This window comes from Danio rerio, chromosome 19, assembly GCF_049306965.1.
Source record: "Danio rerio strain Tuebingen ecotype United States chromosome 19, GRCz12tu, whole genome shotgun sequence".
Classification (NCBI taxonomy): domain Eukaryota; kingdom Metazoa; phylum Chordata; class Actinopteri; order Cypriniformes; family Danionidae; genus Danio; species Danio rerio.
The window spans coordinates 2,020,001-2,042,500 of record NC_133194.1 but is presented as its reverse complement, the minus strand read 5'-3'; the positions used below and the strand labels follow the sequence as shown (position 1 = coordinate 2,042,500).

At 37.4% G+C, this 22,500-nt stretch overlaps 1 protein-coding gene across 3 annotated transcripts in view; it reads right to left on the bottom strand.

The window, feature by feature from the left end:
* The window catches only part of klhl7 (kelch-like family member 7), a 28,255-nt gene that overhangs the window by 4,915 nt on the left and 840 nt on the right, over positions 1 to 22,500 (bottom strand). For all 3 annotated transcript variants that reach the window (XR_012394502.1, XR_012394503.1, NM_200877.2), the window contains 9 exon segments: positions 19,642 to 19,744; positions 16,333 to 16,426; positions 16,094 to 16,218; positions 15,702 to 15,877; positions 13,637 to 13,811; positions 12,136 to 12,278; positions 9,784 to 10,024; positions 8,871 to 9,072; positions 1,718 to 1,815 (listed from right to left, as the gene is read on the bottom strand). Coding sequence is in view for 1 of the 3 variants with exons in the window: in NM_200877.2 (NP_957171.2) it covers positions 1,718 to 1,815; positions 8,871 to 9,072; positions 9,784 to 10,024; positions 12,136 to 12,278; positions 13,637 to 13,811; positions 15,702 to 15,877; positions 16,094 to 16,218; positions 16,333 to 16,426; positions 19,642 to 19,744 (1,357 nt within the window). In the remaining 2 variants the exon portion in view is untranslated.

Sequence of the window (22,500 nt, the reverse complement as noted above, 5' to 3'; positions counted from 1 at the left end):
TTCCAATTATTTACAAACTTTTCCTACAGGAACATACATTAAATAAGTTACTGGCGAGTTACTGATGTTCATTAATGTTATATAAATTTATCTTAAAAAAGCGGGAATCTCACGCGATGTGACAGTACAAAACAGTACTGCTGCTTCAGGATATTTCAGACATATGGACACACATTGGATAAATAGAGCAAAGCCACACCACACGCAACTTGATCTTCCATTGTTAAATTAATTTGATAAGAAGTGCGCAACATTTTCACGCTAGAAACATGTTTTATGCAGGAATGTAACTGATATGTTGCAACGGCTCCTTTAAATATGAGATCAATGTAGCGAGTTGACGCTCTCGCCGCAGGAGCTGAAAGCAGACAGCATTGTCGCCAGGGAAGCCAGAGCGACCTTGGACGCTCTCGCCGCTTTCGGTGTGAACGTACGGTTAATCTAATCAAACAGTGAATTTAGCGACCGCAGACAGTACAACGGAATTAAACATCACTAACTGAATAAATAAATTGGTAATTATCTATATTAATTATAAATAAATCATAAATTATTATTTCTGTGGAATTCTGTGCGCGCTGTTTTTTTGCATTACCCCCTTGTAACCAGCAGATGTCCTCAATGTGCTATTGACCAGTGAATCCAGCTCATGTAACTTAATCTATCTAATCAAATAGCGAATTTAGCAATCGTAGTCATTGTAGTAGAATAAAACACCACTAATTAATTAAATAAATTGGTAATTATCTTTATTAATTATAAATAAATCATAAATGATTATTTCTGTGGAATACTGCATGCGCTGTTTTTTTGCATCACCCCCTTGTAACCAGCAGATGTCCTCAATGTGCTATTGACCAGTGAATCCAGCTCATGTAACTTAATCTATCTAATCAAATAGCGAATTTAGCAATCGTAGTCATTGTAGTAGAATAAAACACCACTAATTAATTAAATAAATTGGTAATTATCTTTATTAATTATAAATAAATCATAAATGATTATTTCTGTGGAATACTGCATGCGCTGTTTTTTTGCATCACCCCCTTGTAACCAGCAGATGTCCTCAATGTGCTATTGACCAGTGAATCCAGCTCATGTAACTTAATCTTTTCATTCTTCAATTTGCTAGACTGGCTTGCATAAATTAAATGTATTGTTGTATTATTATTTCCCATGGTTTAACCAACTGTTTACTAGACAGTCATTATCTCTAAATGATCTTTGAAAAGAGGGCTTAACAACAAGCAGAGCTTCTGCACAATGTCGCCTGTAGCTTTAAATGCTCTTTATATTTTAATAGTTTCTAACTGGCTGTCAGCGTTTTGTCATTTATTATCTGTTTTAACAGTAATCCTAATGATATCTTAATCATTATTTCTGCGGTCTAAACTGTGCTGCCGTTTTATTTTTAAAAAAGGCTTGTAGTTTTAGTAACTAAGACTTATCTTAGCATTTATATCGCCTGCTGCTACTCTCTGACGATCTGAAGAGCTTCATTTATCATAATTTATCTGGATAAAGAAAAATGACCAAATCAAAATGTTTTACATGCAGAATGATTTTTAGACAGGGGTTTTTATTGTTATCTTTATTGCTATCGTGCTATGTGTGAACAGGCCTTTACACTAGAATATAGTGTATTTTTAAGACATCTATTTCTTATTAAAACAATAGTTTTTGCACAAGAAGAGTACTTATTAACACAGAAACATACCCAGTGTATTCTGTCCGCCGACGGCGTATATTCTTGAGTTCACGACCACCAGACCGTGATTCTTACGAGCCTCTCGCATCCCACAGAGACCCCTCCATCTGACAGAAAACACACACACACACACATTACTGTTATTATGTACTTACATTTGAAATAGAACTAAATACAAATGCTAGATGAAAAACTTGCACTTAAAAAAAGAAATAACAATAATAATAGACTTAAAAGGTTTTACGTGTCCGCTTTGAAAATTAAGTTAGAGCTGAAGCAATAATATTACAAAAACTGAAGTTACAATTAGAATTAAAGCTGCAAGCAGCGATGATAGGGACCTCGCACCCGGGCTCACCGCCGCCCGGTGTTCTCAGGATGACAGAGAACAGCGAACAATATTAATTTAAGCCAATATATATTTAAAAAACCTGAGAAAATCACAGATTTATGCCAAACTTCCTCCTGTCAGCAGGTTGCGCTTGGACTGTGTGTCAATATTGGCATGTAGATGTCTTTAGGAGATAAATTTTATCAACCATGTAATTTTTCAGGCAGATCGAACATTGCTTGCCTGAGTTATAAGTAACTTCCTGTTGTCAGCAGGTGGCGCTATGACTGTGACTTGATATTGGCTTGTAGATGTCTTCAGGAGAGGATTTTATTCAACCATGTGAATTTTCAGGCAGGTCAAACATTGTGTGGCTGAGTTATCAGCCAAACTTCTGGTTGCCAGCAGGTGGCGCTATGACTGACTCAATATTGTTATGTGGATGTGTTCAGAAGAGGACTTTTATCAACCATGTGAAGTTTCAGGCAGATCGGACATTGTGTGGTTGAGTTATAAGGACTTCCTGGTCAATGGCGAAGCGTTGAGGTTTGTCATGCCACCACTGACACACCCCTCTGCGAAAACTCTAAAGCTTCGCAATTTAACATCGCCAAGGCCTTTAGATGACAAAACCAAATTTTGGTGTTGATCGGATAAAATCCCTAGGAGGAGTTCGTTAAAATACAACGTCTGGAAATGGCAAAAACGCCACTTTTTTTCAGCAGGAAGTTAAAAATATCCGACTTCCTGTTGAGTTTGAGATATGGCACCAAGAGACTTTTTCGTATGTTTTGGCATGTTTGAGGTGTGTGCCAATTTTCGTGCATGTGCATGATTCGTATATCAGGGGCTCATGCAATTAATTTTTTTAGGTGGCGCTGTCGAGTTGATTTGCCACGCCCACTTCAATATTGTTATGTGGATGTGTTCAGGAGAAGACTTTTACCAACCATGTGAAGTTTCAGGCTGATCAGACATTGTGGGGTTGAGTTATGAAGCCTTCCAGGTCAATGGCGAAGCATTGAGGTTTGTCATGCCGCCATGGACACGCCCCTCTCCGAAAACTCTAGATCTTCACAATATATCATCACTAGAGCTTTTAGATAACACTACCCAATTTTGGTGCTGATACGATAAAATTTGTGGGAGGAGTTTGTTACTTTGTAAAACATGTCATTTCCTGTGGCCAGCAGGTGGCGCTGTAACTGTATCTGGATATTGGCATGTAAACGTGTTCAGGTCAGGACTGTTATCAAGCGTGTGATTTTTGAGGCAGATCGGATAATGCATGTCTGAGTTATAACGACTTCCTGTTTTGTGGCGAATCGTCAAACTTTGCGAGGCCGCCACCGACACGCCCATCGACGAAAACTCTAAAGCTTCGCAATTTAACATCGCCAAGGCTTTAAGATGACAAAACCCAATTTTGGTGTCGATCGGATAAAATCCCTAGGAGGAGTTCGTTAAAATACAACACCTGGAAATGGAAAAAACGCCACTTTTTCGCCGCGGGAAGTCAAAAATATCCGACTTCCTGTTGGGTTTGAGATATGGCTCCAAGAGACTTTTTCGTATGTTTTGGTGTGTTTGAGGTGTGTGCCAATTTTCGTGCATGTGCGTGATTCGTAGATCGGGGGCTCGTCCGTTTAATTTTTCTAGGTGGCGCTGTCGAGTCATTTTGCCACGCCCACTTCCGAGACCCATAATAAACGTAAATTTTCGCCACTTCTGAGGCGTGTGCAAAGTTCCGTGAGTTTTCGGGCATGTTTAGCCCCTCAAAATCGCGATTCATTCCGGAAAAGAATAATAATAATAATAATAATAATAATAATAATTAAAGCTGCAAGCAGCGATGATAGGGACCTCGCACCCGGGCTCACCGCCGCCCGGTGACCTCACGATGACAGAGAACAGCGAACAATAATAATTTAAGCCGATATATATAAAAAAATCTAAGGAAATCACAGATTTATGGCAAACTTCCTCCTGTCAGCAGGTGGCGCTATAACTGAGACTCAAGATTGGCATATAGATGTCTTCAGGAGAGGAATTTAATCAACCATGTGAAGTTTCAGGCAGATTAGACATTGTGTGGCTGTGTTATAAGCCAAACTACCTTCTGCCAGCAGGTGGCGTAATGACAGATTCAAAATTGTTATGTGGATATGTTCAGTAGAGGACATTTATCAACCATGTGAAGTTTTAGGCAGATCGGATATTGTATGGTTGAGTTATAAGGACTTCCTGTTCCATGGCGAAGCGTTGAGGTTTGTCATGCCGCCACGGATACGCCCCTCCGCAAAAACTCTAGATCTTTACAAAATATCACCACTAGAGCTTTCAGATAACACCACCCAATTTTAGTGCTGATACGATAAAATTTGTGGGAAGAGTTTGTTACAGTGTAAAACATGTCATTTCCTGTGGCCAGCAGGTGGCGCTATAACTGTATCTGGATATCGGCATGTAAACTTGTTCAGGTCAGGACTCTAATCAAGCCTGTGAATTTTGAGACAGATCGCATAATGCATGCTTGAGTTATAACGACTGCCTGTTTTGTGGCGAATAGTCAAAGTTTGCGAGGCCGCCACGGACACGCCCATCTATAAAAACTCAAAAGCTTCGCAATTTAACATCGCCAAGGCCTTTAGATGACAAAACCAAATTTTGGTGTTGATCGGATAAAATCCCTAGGAGGAGTTTGTTATAATACAACGCCTGGAAATGGCAAAAACACCACTTTTTTACAGCAGGAAGTTAAAAATATCTGACTTCCTGTTGGGTTTGAGATATGGCTCCAAGAGACTTTTTCCTATGTTTTGGCGTGTTTGAGGTGTGTGCCAATTTTCGTGCATGTGTGTGATTCATATATCAGGGGCTCGTCCGATTAATTTTGGTAGGTGGCGCTGTCGAGTCTATTAGCCACGCCCACTTCAATATTGTTATGTGGATGTGTTCAGGAGAGGACTTTTATCAACCATGTGAAGTTTCAGGCAGATCAGACATTGTGTGGTTGAGTTATAAAGCCTTCCTGGTCAATGGCGAAGCGTTGAGGTTTGTCATGCCGCCACGGACACGCCCCTCTCCGAAAACTCTAGATCTTCACAATATATCATCGCTAGAGCTTTTAGATAACACTACCCAATTTTGGTGCTAATACGATAAAATTTGTGGGAGGAGTTTGTTACTCTGTAAAACATGTCATTTCCTGTGGCCAGCAGGTGGCGCTATAACTGTATCTGGATATCAGCATGTAAACGTGTTCAGGTCAGGACTCTTATCAAACGTGTGAAAGTTGAAGCAGATCGGATAATGCATGCCTGAGTTATAACGACTTCCTGTTTTGTGGCGAATCGTCAAAGTTTGAGAGGCCGCCACGGACACCCCCATCGACGAAAACTCTAAAGCTTCGCAATTTAACATCGCCAAGGCCTTTAGATGACAAAACCCAATTTTGGTGTCGATCGGATAAAATCCCTAGGAGGAGTTCGTTAAAATACAACGCCTGGAAATGGCAAAAACGCCACTTTTTCGCTGCAGGAAGTTAAAAATATCCGACTTCCTGTTGGGTTTGAGATATGGCTCCTTGAGACTTTTTCGTATGTTTTGGTGTGTTTGAGGGGTGTGCCGATTTTCATGCATGTGCGTGATTCGTGGATCGGGGGCTCGTCGATTTAATTTTTATAGGTGGCGCTGTCGAGTCATTTTGCCACGCCCACTTCCGAAGCCCATAACAAACGTAAATTTTCGCCACTTCTGAGGCGTGTGCAAAGTTTCGTGAGTTTTCGGGCATGTTTAGCCCCTCAAAACTGCGATTCATTCCGCGGAAGAAGTCGGAAGAATAATAATAATTAAAGCTGCAAGCAGCGATGATAGGGACCTCGCACCCGGGCTCACCGCCGCCCGGTGGCCTTAGGATGACAGAGAACAGCGAACAATAATAATTTAAGCCGATATATATAAAGAACCTGAGAAAATCACACATTTATGCCAAACTTCCTCCTGTCAGCAGGTGGCGCTATAACTGTGACTCAAGATTGGCATGTAGATGCCTTCAATAGAGGAATCTTATCAAAAATGTGAAGTTTCAGGCAGATCAGACATTGTGTGGTTGAGTTATAAGGACTTCCTGTTCCATGGCGAAGCGTTGAGGTTTGTCATGCCGCCACGGACACGCCCCTCTGCAAAAACTCTAGATCTTCACAATATATCATCGCTAGAGCTTTCAGATGACACCACTCAAATTATGTGCTAATACCATAAAATTTGTGGGAGGAGTTTGTTACAGTGCAAAACATGTCTTTTCCTGTGGCCAGCAGGTGGCGCTATAACTGTATCTGGATATTGGCATGTAAACATGTTCTGGTCTGGACTCTTATCAAACATGTGAATTTTGATGCAGATCGGATAATGCATGCCTGAGTAATAACGACTTCCTGTTTTGTGGCGAATCGTCAAAGTTTGCGGGGCCGCCACGGACACGCCCATCGACAAAAACTCTAAAGCTTCGCAATTTAACATCGCCAAGGCCTTTAGATGACAAAAGCCAATGTTCGTGTCGATAGAATAAAATCCCTTGGAGGAGTTTGTTAAGATACAACGCCTGGAAATGGCAAAAATGCCACTTATTTGCAGCAGGAAGTTAAAAATATTCGACTTCCTGTTGTGTTTGAGATATGGCTCCAAGAGACTTTTTCGTATGTTTGGGCGTGTTTGAGGTGTGTGTCAATTTTCGTGCATGTATGTGATTTGTAGATCAGGGGCTCGTCCGTTTAATTTTTATAGGTGGCGCTGTCGAGTCATTTTGCCACGCCCACTTCAATATTGTTATGTGGATGTGTTCAGGGACGGACTTTTATCAACCATATGAAGTTTCAGGCTGATCGGACTTTGTGTGGTTCAGTTATAAGGACTTCCTGTTCCATGGCGAAGCGTTGAGGTTTGTCATGCCGCCACGGACACGCCCCTCTGCAAAAACTCTAGATCTTCACAATATATCACCGATAGATTTTTCAGATGACGCCACTCAAATTTGGTGCTGATACCATAAAATTTGTGGGAGGAGTTTGTTACAGTGTAAAACATGTCATTTCCTGTGGCCAGCAGGTGGCGCTATAACTGCATCTGGATATCGGCATGTAAATGTGTTCAGGTCAAGACTGTTATCAAACGTGTGAAATTTGAAGCAGATTGGATCATGCATGCCTGAGTTATAACGACTTCCTGTTTTGTGGCGAATCGTCAAAGTTTGCGAGGCCGCCACGGACACGCCCATCGACGAAAACTCTAAAGCTTCGCAATTTAACATCGCTCAGGCCTTTAGATGACAAAACTGAATTTTGGTGTCGATCGGATAAAATCCCTAGGAGGAGTTCGTTAAAGTACAACGCCTGGAAATGGCAAAAACGCCACTTTTTCGCCGCAGGAAGTTAAAAATATCCGACTTCCTGTTGGGTTTGAGATATGGCTCCAAGAGACTTTTTCGTATGTTTTGGCATGTTTGAGGTGTGTGACAATTTTCGTGCATGTGCGTGATTCGTGGATCGGGGGCTCGTCCGTTTAATTTTTCTAGGTGGCGCTGTCGAGTCATTTTGCCACGCCCACTTCCGAAGCCCTTAACAAACGTAAATTTTCGCCACTTCTGAGGCGTGTGCAAAGTTGCGTGAGTTTTCGGGCATGTTTAGCCCCTCTAAATCGCGATTCATTGGAGAGAATAATAATAATAATAATAATAATAATAATAATAATAATAATAAACGGAGCAATTCCAATAGGGCCTACGCACCGTTTCGGTGCTCGGTCCCTAATAAACGGAGCAATTCCAATAGGGCCTTGCACCGTTCGGTGCTCGGTCCCTAAATATAAATGTAAAGCTAATAAAAAAAGTGCAAAACAACATTATTAAAACTGATACAAATCGAAATTTTAAAAAGCAAATCAAAATACCAAAGCATATAAATGAAAGAAAAAAACAAGCGTATATAAACAAACACAACATAAACTAAACGAAAATATTAAAAAAGTTTACATCAATGATAAAAGCACAGGAAAACACACAAAATCTGCAGCAAAAATTCATTTAAACAGAAAAATAAGAAACTAAAAACGGCAAAAATCACATCAAAAATGACTAAAACCTAAATTAAAATCTAAAATAAAAGCTGATCCAAATATTACGAAGTACTAAAATAGTACACAAATAAATGCAAACAAACAATGAAATTTTAATAAAATCTACATTTTTGGACCACAATCTTAATAAAAACGACTTTAAAAGTCTTATTTAAGCAGATTACATCAAATTAAAGAATATATGTTCATGAAATATAATTTTAAAAAGACTCTACATGTTAATTTAAGGCACAATTCTTGCTATTAACAAATCATTAACAAAGACTAAGCTCAACAAAGTTATAATTTTGTGTTAATAGTTATTAATATTGATAGTTATGAATGTAGTAGTTGGTTTTAGGTGTTGGGTAGGTTTAGCGATGCAGAATAAGATCATACTTTTATTAAATACTGCAATAAGCCAGTAATTAATAGTGGGAATTAGTACATAAACTAAATTAGTGCATGTACAATTCACACTATTAGCAAACCATTATGTAATACTTTTATCTCAATAAACTACTAATTAGCTGCTAATTAATTAGGTATTAGTTAATTAAAATAAGATCATACTTAATAACTGCTAATAAACAGTTCATATCTTAATAATAGGCAGATAATAAGCCAATAGTTAATGGTGCGGATTGTTACTTAAACTAAAGTGTTGCCTAAAAGTAGGATGGAGCTTTAGATGACATGAAGTGTGTGTATGTGACGCACTCTTCAGTGTTGGGGTCGTAAACCTCGCAGTCGTTCAGGACTCTTCCAGACACGTTGTTACCCAGACTGCCTCCGCAGACGTAGATTAGCCCGTTGGCCTCCACCGAGCCGTGGCTGCAGCGCGGCATCAGCATGTTAGGCTTCGTCTGCCAGGCCTCAGTGCGCGTGTCATAACACTCGAACAGATTCAGAGCCGAGCTTCCTGACAACAGCAGAAAGAGGGTTGTTATCTGTCAAATCATCCAGGGAGTATACGGGAATCAGAACATGAAGTTTAATACCTTTTACCACTGAAACTATTAGAATTCTGCTATTACTAGAATAAACAGAGCGGTCAGTCTGAGCGTTCTCATATAAGACATCATATTTACATTCAAATCTGCTATTGAGATATTAAAATTTAGCTTTTAATTAATTAATTAGTTACATTATTATATATGTATTGATTATTATTATTTAATTAAGTCATCACCCTAGAAATATGACCTTTTGGGTATTAATACAGCCAACAAATATATAGTTAGGCTACGTTAGATTACACGTGAATGCTGCAAAAATCATGAAAAATCAAGTGTTTTCTTCATATTCATTCAATTTCCTTCAGCTTAGTCCCTTTATTTATGAGGGGTCGCCACAGCAGAATGAACCTTCAACCATTCAAACATATGTTTTACACAGCGGATGCCTTTTTTGCTGCAACCCAGTACTGGGAAACACCCATACACTTCACCCAATTCCCCTATAGTGCATGTGTTTGGACTGTGGGGGAACCCGGAGGAAACCCATGCCAACACGGGGAGAACATGCAAACTCCACATTGAAACGCCAAGACTCGAACCAGCGACCTTCTTGCTGTGAGGCCACAGTGCTGACCGTGCCGCCCTTCATATGTTAAAAAAAAAAGCCGACTGACCCACTTCGGATCCTCCAGAGGTGTAGATCTTGCCTTTGGATGCGCAGGCGGCCAGGCTGTCGCGAGGGTTCGGGGGTCCGAGTTTGGAGTACCAGCTGTCCTTCACCACGTTATAGCAGTCCATGCGTTTAATAGGGAAGAGCTGCGAGCCGCCCAGAATATAAACCACATTATCCCAGAACACTGACGCCGCGTCCCGACGCTTCTCAAATGGACATCGGATATCAGACCAGCTGTAGTCCTGAAACACACACACAGATATGGTGGGGGAAATGAGTATTGAACATGTCAGCATTTTTCCCAGAAAACCTGTTTCCAAAGGTGCTGTTGACTTGAAACTCTCGCCAGATGTTGATAACCACCAAATAAATCCACATATGCAAAGAAAACAAAACTAATTAGTTTACAAATGAAGTTATGAGTAATTAAATGAAATGACGCAGGGAAAAAGTAGTGAACATATGAAGGAATGGAGGTGTATTTGGGCAGTGAAAGCCCAGACAGCAGCTAAAATCTCTCAGTAGTTCTTCAGCAACCTTCTGCTCTTCCTCAGTGTTAATGAATATTATTAACATCTAAATTAGCAGGAGGATGAAGATGAAACCATTTCAGCAAGACAATGATCCAAAAACACAGACAAGGAGACTCTCAGGGTGCTTTCACATTGCATTGTTGCATCTTTTGCCGTCTTTGGGTCGTTTTCACACCACACTGCTGGCTTTGATCCGAACCAGTTGAAACTAACCAAATTGCAGTCATCTGACGAAATCCACATCTCTCATTGGCCAGATGTTGTTGAACATATTTCATAAACTGCTTATTGATTGGTCAGAATTCAAGTGCGGGAAAATGCCAATGAACTTCCACAAGTAAACAAACCAGCAGACACAAAATGTCGTTTTTACTCTGGGGGGACGACTACGCTGCTGATTGTATGCCTGCTTTTTAGACAAACTATACATTTCGAGAATGAAGCGCGGCTGCAGCTGTATTAAAACAATGTTTTAATGCATCGCTCGTCCCTTCAGGAGGAGGCTTGAATTATTTTAGCTAAACTGCGACATGGTCATCTCGTGGAAATATTACCAACGATACATTAGGTTAATGTTTTTCTCTCTCTCTCTCTCTCTGTTGGTAAAGCGCTGTCAACAAATATTTTTCCTCCATATCCCATAATGCACAGCGCATCAGCCTACGGCAGCTGGATTATTTCAAAAAGCGCAGTACTACCAATGCCACCTAAACTGTCACTTTGGCTTAGTGATGTAATGCTATTTTTGAAAACAGAAAAAATTAAATATTTTCTCAGAGGATCAACCAAAACATTTTTCAAAACATGGGACCCTCTAATAATTCATATTGAGACTAATGTACTCCTCCAACCATAAATTCCCAACCCCACCCCCACCCACCCCTTTTTTATTTTTATTTTTTTATTTTTTATTTTTATTAATTTATTTTTTTATTTATTTTTTATTTTCTGTAAATTTATTTTATTTTCATTTTTATTATTATATTTTTTATTTAATGCATTTCCTTTTCATCATTTTTTTTATTATTATGTTAATTTGTCTTTTTTTTCAATTTATGTATGGTTAAAAAAAAAAAGAAAAGAAAAAACGAAAATACCTTTGTTATTGAATACCTTTAATGTACTGTACCTTTTGTCAAAAACACACACAAAAAAAAAAAAAAAAACGCAGTACTTTTTGCGGTTGGACCTGTTTTAGTACGGATCATATTCTCACCACAAACAAACCGCTCCAGGGTTCGTTTGAAGGCATACCGAGACCACCTCTTCTACGCTTATGTGGTCCGCTTTTGGTGCGCACTCGAGTTCGATTGCTGCGTTCACACCTGCCCAAACGAACCGCATCAAAAGGGAAAACGAACTCTAGTGCGATTCAATCGAACTAAATAAGGCAGGTGTGAAAGCACCCTCAGATGCTTTCAGAGAAAGAATATCAAGAATGGTCCAGCCAATCACCTGACCCGAATCCAATAGAGATTTGATAGACGAGACCCAAAGAACCATCAAGATTTTGACACTCTGTTGAAGTCCGTGAGAAACTCACACCTGAGCAATGCACATGACTTTATTCTGCAGATGAGAGGCGCCTTTAGGCTGCCATCACATAAAAAAGCCTCATTTTTCAGATTTTTTGCTTTGCTTTATTTTCATGTTTGTATTGTTTGTGTTTTTAATAAGAAAAAAATCATTTCTAAAAGCTTTATATATAAAATTTCCATGTAAGTTGATCTCCCAATCTTAAAACATGATAAAGACGACCTGATTGGAAGACAGTTTGGTATCAGCGTGATGCTCCTCCATCAGTGTGTACTGTACTATACCTTGGGGTTGAAGTATCGACAGGACTGTGGCTGTGATCCTCCAAACAGAGCGATGCGATAATCGTGTTTCTTCCGGCGCGGCCGACTGCTCTCACCGAGCTCCTCACGGTCTTCTGGAGACAGAAGATGATACCGCATACCACCTGACAACACACACATGAATACACACATGCACACACACACACCAATTAACTGATGACAGAGGAAAAAAATCTTTTGCACCTAAATGTAGTCCTGAAGTCATTATGTTCAGTTTTAAGATATCTCAGAATCTTATGATAATGCATTTTATTTGCAAAGCACTTTTCTTAAACCCAAAGCACTACAACAGAAGACTAGATATTAAAGTTTAAGGACAAACTTTATGGTGGCTTGAAAAGCCGAGTCTGAAAGTTTGAAGTGATTTTAAAGTGTAAATAGCATGCTAGTATGATTCTATCATGAATTAGCATGTTACTAGCATGGTTCTAGCATGAATTAGCATTTTGTTAGCATGATTCTAGCATGACTTAGCATGTTACTAGCATGATTCTATCATGAATTAGCATGTTGTTAGCATGATTCTAGCATAAATTAGCATGTTAGTATGATTCTATCATGAATTAGCATGTTACTAGAATGATTCTAGCATGAATTAGCATTTTGTTAGCATGATTCTAGCATGACTTAGCATGTTACTAGCATGATTCTATCATGAATTAGCATGTTGTTAGCATGATTCTAGCATAAATTAGCATGTTACTAGCATGATTCTATCATGAATTAGCGTGTTGTTAGCATAATTCTAGCATGAATTAGCATGTTACTAGCATGATTCTAGCATGAACTAGAATTGTACATTTCCTAAAGAAAATGTGAGTGGGGTTTGCGTGGCAAATCGATGGGGCATAATGTATTTATATTGGTTGCTAGGGTGTTCTAAATTGTTGTTAGGGTGTTCTGAGTTGTTGCTAGGTGGTTGCTAAGGTGTTGTTAGGTGGTTGCTAAAGTCTTGCTAGATGGTTGCTAGGAGGAAATAAAAAATAAAATATAAATATATAAAAAGATAATAAAAACGACAAAATACAAAAACAGTCCAAAAAAATAAACCTTCAATTAATTAAACAATTAGTTAAATAATTAAATCTCATCCCAACAAAAGTTTAAAAAGATTTTAAATGTATATATTTTCTAGTGATTTTTGTTGATATATTTTAATCGCTATAATAATTATTATACATTTTATATGTAATATATATTGTATTGTTTTACATAATCGAGCTTCAATTTTAAATTAACTGTGTGTAAATAAAAATAAAGTAATATCGTCACTTTTAAACTGATCTAATAAACAAATATAGAACATTTGAATTCAATTAATAATATTAAATGGAGACATAAATTAAAAAAGCTGAACTAGAGCAGAATTAAAAAGCTTAAAAAATAAAAGGTTTTTACGATATGCAATTGACGTTTTAAATAAAGAAGCAGTCTGTGAAGCGGTCGGATGCTGGTAACTTACAGATGACCATTTTCAGGCACTCTGGGTTGTCCTGGATCAGCGGTTCGGCTTGGACGGTTTTACTGAGGAAGTTTTTGGAAACGAGCGGGAATCGAACCTTTCCCAGAATGTCTACGATGTAGTGCTGTCGATTCAACACGTCATACTTGAGCCATCGCACCGCTGCGTCATATATCTGAACACAGAAATATAGCCACGGTTAAAATTATTAATATACACTCATGGTCAAAATATTAATATACAGTCATGGTCAAAATGTATTAATATACACTAATAGTCAAAATTATTAATATACAGTCATGGTCAAAATGTATTAATATACACTAATAGTCAAAATTATTAATATACAGTCATGGTCAAAATTATTAATATACACTAATAGTCAAAATTATTAATATACAGTCATGGTCAAAATTATTAATATAAACTATTAGTCAAAGTTATTCATATACAGTCATGGTCAAAATTATTAATATACACTAATAGTCAAAATTATTAATATACAGTCATGGTCAAAATAATACATATACACTAATAGTCAAAGTTATTCATATACAGTCATGGTCAAAATTATTAATATACACTAATAGTCAAAATTATTACTATACCCTTATGTAAAAAAATTATTGATATACAGTCATGGCCAAAATAATTCATACACACTAACAGCCAGAATTATTCATATACCGTCATGGTAAAAAATATTAATATACGGTCATGGTCAAAAACATTTATATATGGTCATGGTCAAAATAATTCATATACACTTATTGTCAAAATTATTAATATATATGGTTATGGCAAAAAAAATCACAATAATATACAGTCAGGGTCAAAAAAACTAATATTCATTAATAGTCAAGATTATCAATATATGCCATGGTCAAAATATTAACACACAGTCATGTTCAAAATTATTATTAATAATTATCTGATGTATTATACAATCAAAATAAAACAAATTACAGTACAACATTATTACAATTATTAATTTATAGTGATGGTCAAAATGTAATAAATATACAGTCATGATCAAAATTATTAATATGCAATTATTGTCAAAACTATTGATATGCAATCAGTCAAAATTAATATTATATGCAATTATTGTCAAAATAATTAATATGCAATAAGTCAAAAGTATTAATATGCAATAAGTCAAAATTAATAATATGCAATTATTGTCAAAATTATTAATATGCAATAAGTCAAAATTATTAACATGCAATCAATGTCAAAATAATTAAGATGCAATTATTGTCAAAATTCTTAAAATGCAATTATTGTCAAAATAATTAATATGCAATCATTGTCAAAATTATTAATATGCAATCAGTCAAAATTATTAATATGTAATCATTATCAAAATAATTAATATGCAATCAGTAAAAATTATTAATATGCAATTATTGTCAAAACTATTGATATGCAATCAGTCAAAATTAATATTATATGCAATTATTGTCAAAATAATTAATATGCAATAAGTCAAAAGTATTAATATGCAATAAGTCAAAATTAATAATATGCAATTATTGTCAAAAGTATTAATATGCAATAAGTCAAAATTATTAACATGCAATCAATGTCAAAATAATTAATATGCAATCATTATCAAAATTATTAATATGCAATCAGTCAAAATTATTAATATGTAATCAGTCAAAATTATTAATATGTAATCATTATCAAAATAATTAATATGCAATCAGTAAAAATTACTAATATGCAGTTATGGTCAGAATAACTTGTATATATAACTTCTTATATATGGCCTCTTTTGAAAATGAGTTTAAAAACGTTAAAATAAATCTACATTGTTTATACTTTTTTGTTAATAATAAAAAACTTAATTAAAATTAAACAACTGAAAAAAGTGGGAAAAATTCCGCTAGTTTTTTACTTATTTTATTTCAATTAATTATTTGAATAAAAGAAAATAAATAGATAAATAAAGCAGATTTCTTTTCACAGCATTCTTTGCTCATATTTATCAGGGGCGCCAATATTTTTGCCCATGATTGTGCATTGTTGTTTGTGCATGTAAAGGGTGGCTCCTCCTGACCTGGTCCTCGGCCCTGACGGTCAGCGTGTCCTGCTGCAGAAGGTGTGTGACCTGTTTGACGTCCAGCTGCAGAAACTCGTCCATCTTGTAGACATTGGTGAAGTGCTGGTGGATGAAATCATCCGCCGCCACCTTCAGCTCTGGACAGTTCAGACACTCGGCCAGCGCACTGATGCCTTACACAAAACAGCCAATCACAGCACTGCTCCAGGTGGGTCATTTACATATCTCATTTACAAACATTCATAGCGCTGTCCACATCAGTTTCTACTGCTGTTAGCATTGTTCATTTTAAACCAATTTTAGATGGAGCTTTAATGTGAAGACTTTAATGGTGATGTTAAAAAAACACTAAAATACAACAAATTTTCAAGCAAAAGTGGAGGACTCACCCAAACAGTTGGTGGCGTCCACCTGCTCCTTCAGGAAGTCCACACACATCTTCTTGACCGGATCGATCTGGTACTGGTTAGCAGCGTTTAGCAGAGACTGGACATTATTACTGTTCACAGAGATTCTGAAACCCAACACACACAAACAACGCTTTACACACAGCAGTCACTCACGCAAATGCATGACTTTAAATGTTTTGCTGTGCTGTTGTGTTTATTTCTTGATCATTGTGCCTGACCGTGCTGTGTAGATGAACTCCACCAGCAGCTCAATGATCTCTGGTTCTGCTCCACCCAGCTCCACCTCATGATTGGAGGCCTCCATCATACTGGCTGCAATAACACATTCAAAGTGTGAATACAGAGGCCTCCACTAGCATCGCCACACTAGTAATATAATATGAGTATACTGTATAAGGGTATGAGTGAAAAGAAGGCTGAAAACATGTTTGTTTGTTTAAACTTTTGATTTTTTACATAAATGTGGCGAGGGGGCGTGGCCGAGAGCCGTGGGAACGGAGTGAGGCCACCCACAAGTGGATACACCTGCGGTGCGCACCTGCTTCGGATCCCACTGAAGGAGCTCTGGACGATAAAAGGAGGACTGGTGGCAGAGGAAGCCGAGAGAGGACCGGGCCCGGGCATATTTTACTTTTGCTTTCAGTTTGACGGCAGACTCCGTGAGGAGCTGCCATTACTGTTATTAATAAATCATTTTAAAACTGCGTCGGTTCTCCGCCTCCTCCTTCCCGGCGGCCAAAGGGCCGTGAACTTTATTACAGTGGTGCCGAAGCCCGGGAGAAGGAGGGACGTGTTGTCCAGATGCCCTCGCAGCTGAGAGAGGGGGCGAGTGTTCGGGAGTTAACCCGAGTGGGGGAGAAACCCGTTCGTCTGCCCAGAGTGCCGGAGCGGCCTGAGGCTGGCGAGGAAAGGATCTGCCTGCTGCCGTCTCCCAGCATGGGGAGGAGCAGGGGACGCGGGGCTCACCACCGGAAGGGAAAGAGCTGAAGGGAGCCATCCCACAGAACCCGGGGGAGTCGCCGCGATCCGCCATGATGCCAGAGCCTGCATCCATCCACCGAAGCGGGAGCGGAGCGGGAGACCAGAGATGCCGCCAGCCAGCCAGGAGAACCGCCGCCGGACGCCAGAAGACGGACACAGGGCTCCCAGCACGTCGTCGCATCTCTCAGCTAGAGGAGGACCGAGGGGCAGCGTGTCTGGAGAACCGAACCCCAATTTTATTTATTTATTTTTTTTCTTCTCTCCCCTTTCTCGGTCTACTCTGTCTTTCCTCCTTTTTTTTCCATCTCCTTTTCTCTCGGCCCGTCTCATATAGGTCTCGCGGGTGCTGTGTTTATGAATTTTTTAAATATTTCTTGAGTAAATTTGTATTTTGGAACTTATTTTATTAAAGTTTTTAAAAACATGTTAACAAATAACACTTACTTAGAATGTTTACAATCACAAAAAAGAAACAAATAGATAGAAAATAATAATTGATAGAAATTTCAATAATAGTGACAGCTTTAAAAAAAGTGGAAAAAGAAAAGAAGATATATAAATAAATAAACTCCAATGTAAATGCAATAACTACGATAAAGACCTAGCACCTGACAGCCTTTCAAAGATCAAGCATGTTTCGATTAATGCCCAAGTCTGTTGGAAAAGGTCTGATTTCAACTGTAAATCTGCAGTCATTTATTTTCTCAAATATATACAGTTGAAGTCAGAATTAATAGCCCCCCTGTTTACTTTTCCCCCCAATTTCTGTTTAACTTAACTTTCGAGTTTACTTAATGTTCCAAAATTGTTTGGAGCATTAGAAAGTTTATTGTCAGTGTGTGTGTGTGTGTTTGTGTGTGCGCACTGCACACTGCAATTATTATTTTTATATTTCTGCTATTATTTTTTTTATTTTTTTTCTGTTGAGTTGCATTAATACAGTCCAAATACGCTTGTAAACATATTTATATTTTAGAACATTATACATTAAAAATAAAAAATACCCCCCCCCCAAAAAAAAAAAAAAAAAAAAAAAAATATATATATATATATATATATATATATATATATATATATATATATATATATATATATATATACACATATACATACAGTTGAAGTCAGAATTATTAGCCCCTGTGTTTATTTTTTCCTATTTTCTGTATCCAACAGAGAGAATATTTGTCAAAGTCAAAGTCAGCTTTATTTTCAATTCAGCCACATGTACAAGACATATAGAGAATCGAAATTGCGTTACGCTCAGACCCAAGGTGCTTCACATTAATATAAAAAAATATAAAAAATAGTAGAGTTTAAAAAAATTTACAGTATATACATGGTACCTAAAATGTGTTCTAAAAAACATACATAGGTAATAAAATTGTAAACAATACAATGACATACAATGACATTAAGGGCATATAGCAAATGAGTGCAAAGTAAACCAGAGTTGTGCAGATAAAGAACAGTATAGTGCAAAAAGCCTTGTAAACATGATAATTGTGATAATAGTTTTAATAACTCATCTCTAATAACTGATTTATTTGATCTTTGCCATGATGACAGTAAATAATACTTGACTAGATATTCTTCAAGACACTTCTATACAGCTTAAAGTGACATTTAAAGGCTTAACTAGGTTAATTAGATTAACTAGACAAGGCAGGTTAGGGTAATTAGGCAAGTTATTGTACAGTGGTTTGTTCAGTAGACTATCGAAAAAAAAAATAGCTTAAAGGGGCTAATAATATTGTCCTTAAAATGGCTTTAAAAAATTAAAAACTGCTTTTATTCTAGCCAAAATAAAACAAATCAGACTTTCTCCAGAAGAAAAAATATTATCAGACATACTGTGATAATTTCCTTGCTCTGTTAAACATCATTTGGAAAATATTTTAAAAATAAATAAAAGGAAGGCGAATATTTCTGACTTCAACTGTCTATTGGTTTCAGCCTCTGCGTCCATTCTGTCAAAGTAAGTTGGCGGGTCTTCATTCAGTTCACTGTACTTATCTTCCTCGCTGTTATTAATAATATATGTAGTGCAAATAGGTGAGACTTACTGAATTGATCAGGGGGGAAGCCATCAAGCAGAAAAAAACTAGGTGCATTGGTATGTCGTATAATAACTTTACTAATCACCCTGTTAACCTCCTGCCAATACACTTGTATTTAGGGACATTCCCAAAATATGTGAACATAGTCCCCCACTTCTCCACAATCGCTCCAGCATTGTGATAATTGTATAGAACAACTGAATTTGGCGACCACTAATGGAACTCTGACAAACCTCATCTTCATCTTCCAGTCGAACTTCATCCTTACTTGACTGCTTATAGCCGTATGACAATTTGTGCATATTTGTTCCCACATTTCATCCACTATTATTATTATTATTATTGTATTAGTTTCCTATATAAATGGACAAGTGAACATTTTTCACAGTATTTCCAACTATGGATTTTTTCTTGACATAAAGGATTTAATTTAAATTGGATTAAGATGAATATTTGTATGCATGTGGTATCAGCGTCAGTGTTTCTCACATGTGAACATGAGGCTGAAGAAGTGGCTGGCGGCCGACAGCACCACTCTGTGTGCCAGGATGTGTTTGCCCTCCACCACCAGAATAACATCACAGAGGATTCCCTGAAAACACACACATCACACACTATTACTGCACAACAAATACGTTTCACACATAGCATCTAAGGTTATGCTACTGGAACTATTTTTTTAGATACAATAAAATAGGGGTGTCAAAATTAATTGTTTCTTCGGTGCACCGCGATGCAGACGCGGACAATTCGGTATCGGTTCAGTAATAATCATAACCGGTTATTATGTACTGACGTCATTTATCTCCTATGCGCTCTGTCGCAAGGGAGGTAAGCGTGAGTATTTACAACACTCAGCCAACCCAGGGCCGGCCCGTGGCATAGGCACCATAGGCAAATGCTAAGGGCGCTGTATATCCAGGGGGGCGCCAGAAATGAGCGCGGTTCAGTTGGTTCTGTTTTCGATTTTGCTGACACACATTCAGTTATAGACGGCAATAACTCAAAAACATCTTACCCTAAAAAGATCTAAAGTGTGTTTCCTACAAAAAGACAAAGCTGGTTATGTTTCACAGCTGTCTTTTTTATTTTTTCGCTCAACATTACGAGCACTGCTCCGTTTAAGCCCTCGAAATATGTGTTTAGCCGGGAGAACTCGCACTGAGAGGAGCTTAGTAAGGGACCGTCGGAAAAGTGCTTCTTTTTTTCTGTTTTTCTGCTCCGCTCTGCGCGAGCTCTCCCTGTTGCGAGGGCTTAAGTGTATGTGTGTTTGTGTGTGTGTGTGTGTTTGTTTGTTTGTTTGTTTGGTGCTGTGTATGTTTGTGTATGTGTTTGAATGAGAGACAGTGTGGTGCTGTGTGTCTGTGTGTTTATACAGACAGCTTGTTATAGCCTCCCCCTAAAATATAACACTGTATATGGAAAGCATCGTCAATGCACCGTGATATCGAATTGAACCGAATCGAAGGCATGATAATCGTAACCGAACCGAACCGTGAGACCAGTATAGGTTCACACTTCTACAATAAAACATAAAATGCTGGATTACTTCAACACAATTTTATGTAAAAATATGAACAAACGTAAAAATTGAGTACAATTACTTTTAATCAGTGTTGTCACGGTACTTTATTGTGATACCTTAAAAAATCTCGATATACGATACCACAGGGAACAAATTCCGCAACATTAAAAGTATGCAAATGAAGTTAAAAATTACCTAAACCATACAATGCTTATATATTAGTAGTCTTTAATTGTCAAATACTATTACAAATCATTTACTAGCACTTAACCATTAGATATTTATTACATATTGATATACCTAAATACCACTATTTGTTAATAATATAGTTCAAACTATTATTTATACAGACAATCATGCATCATATCGTAATTACGTAGATATTAGAACACATTAATCAGAAATTAGTACATATTTCAAAAGTCACTAGTAAGATTTTTAGTGAATTAGTATTAATATCTAATAATTAATTAATAGTGTTTGTGTTTATTCGGTACTAGAGTCTATTTTAAAGGTATTATTATGCATTAACAAGTAGCAGTATTTAGGATTGAGGTAAAGTAGGTTTTACAGGGCTCAACAATAAGGACTGCCCTATGGCCTGGGGCCAGTGTGAGAGACGCTTGGGACAGTAGACAGGATTATTACTGGCCCGATTGGGACAGTGCCGCCTTGTCACTAAAGTTTAATTTGCCTGTGACTATGTGTCAATAGTGTGCATTTTAAGCTTGAGCTTTTTAGTCTTAAAATGCTACCTTCTCTGTGATGTCTTATACACCATATTGCTTTTCGGACCCTCTTATCTGATTTGATGTTTTGAACATGATATTTTTTTCTGTAGGCGGGAGAGCCTGCGCTGAGCGAAGCAACAAAATAAAAAAAATAGAAAAATGGAAAAAAAAGAAGCACTTTTCCGATGGTCCCTTACTGAGAGCTTCTCTCCGCGCGAGCTCTCTCGTCTAAACGCATATTGCAAAGGGCTTAAAGGTATTTTGTTGTGTAACCTGGTAACAACCAGTACAACAAAGAGACAGCAACATGGCGGCAACATCAAATTATGAGGCTAAAATAAAATGTCTGTTTATAACGTCTTGGAAGCAGAGATTTACATGAGAACACAACGAAATAAATTAAGCGATTTATTTATTTGCACAATATGCCAGTCAGCCACCTTTTGTTAAATAATTTCAAACTGCAAATAATACCTAATTTCCATACTGCACTTTTTGTTTGCATAGCACTGAATTGTGCCCATCATACATTTATTACATTTTTTTAAATATTGAAATTCTAGATTCACCGATTTATTTTTGACACATTATTTAAAATATGTAGCTAAAAAAATAACGACTAACTTGCCTTTTTTTTTGTTTGTTGTTGATGGGGACAGGGAAAATTTTGGCAGGGCAAGTAAATATCTGAACCACTGGCCCGATTGAACTAGTACAATGGTTCTCAAACTGTGGTACGTGTACCACTAGCGGTACGCAGGCTTCCTTCTAGTGGTACGCGGAGAAATGAAACATGTCATGTACATGCTACACACATTAAAAAAATTTATTAAAAATTATGTATATAATATGTCTTATATGACATATAGCCTATATTTCTGAGGTAATCTGCCACATTTTTTGACTGTGCAGAGTTGTAGCTGCTTTACTGGGCCTACTACGCTACTGTTTTTCAATACTGCTCATTTTGGTGGTACTTGGAGAGACAATTTTTTTCTGAGGTGGTACTTGATGAAAAAAGTTTGAGAACCACTGAACTAGTAGAAACAAAACTTTAGCGTTGAACCCTGTTTTACATGCGCAGATTCTGAC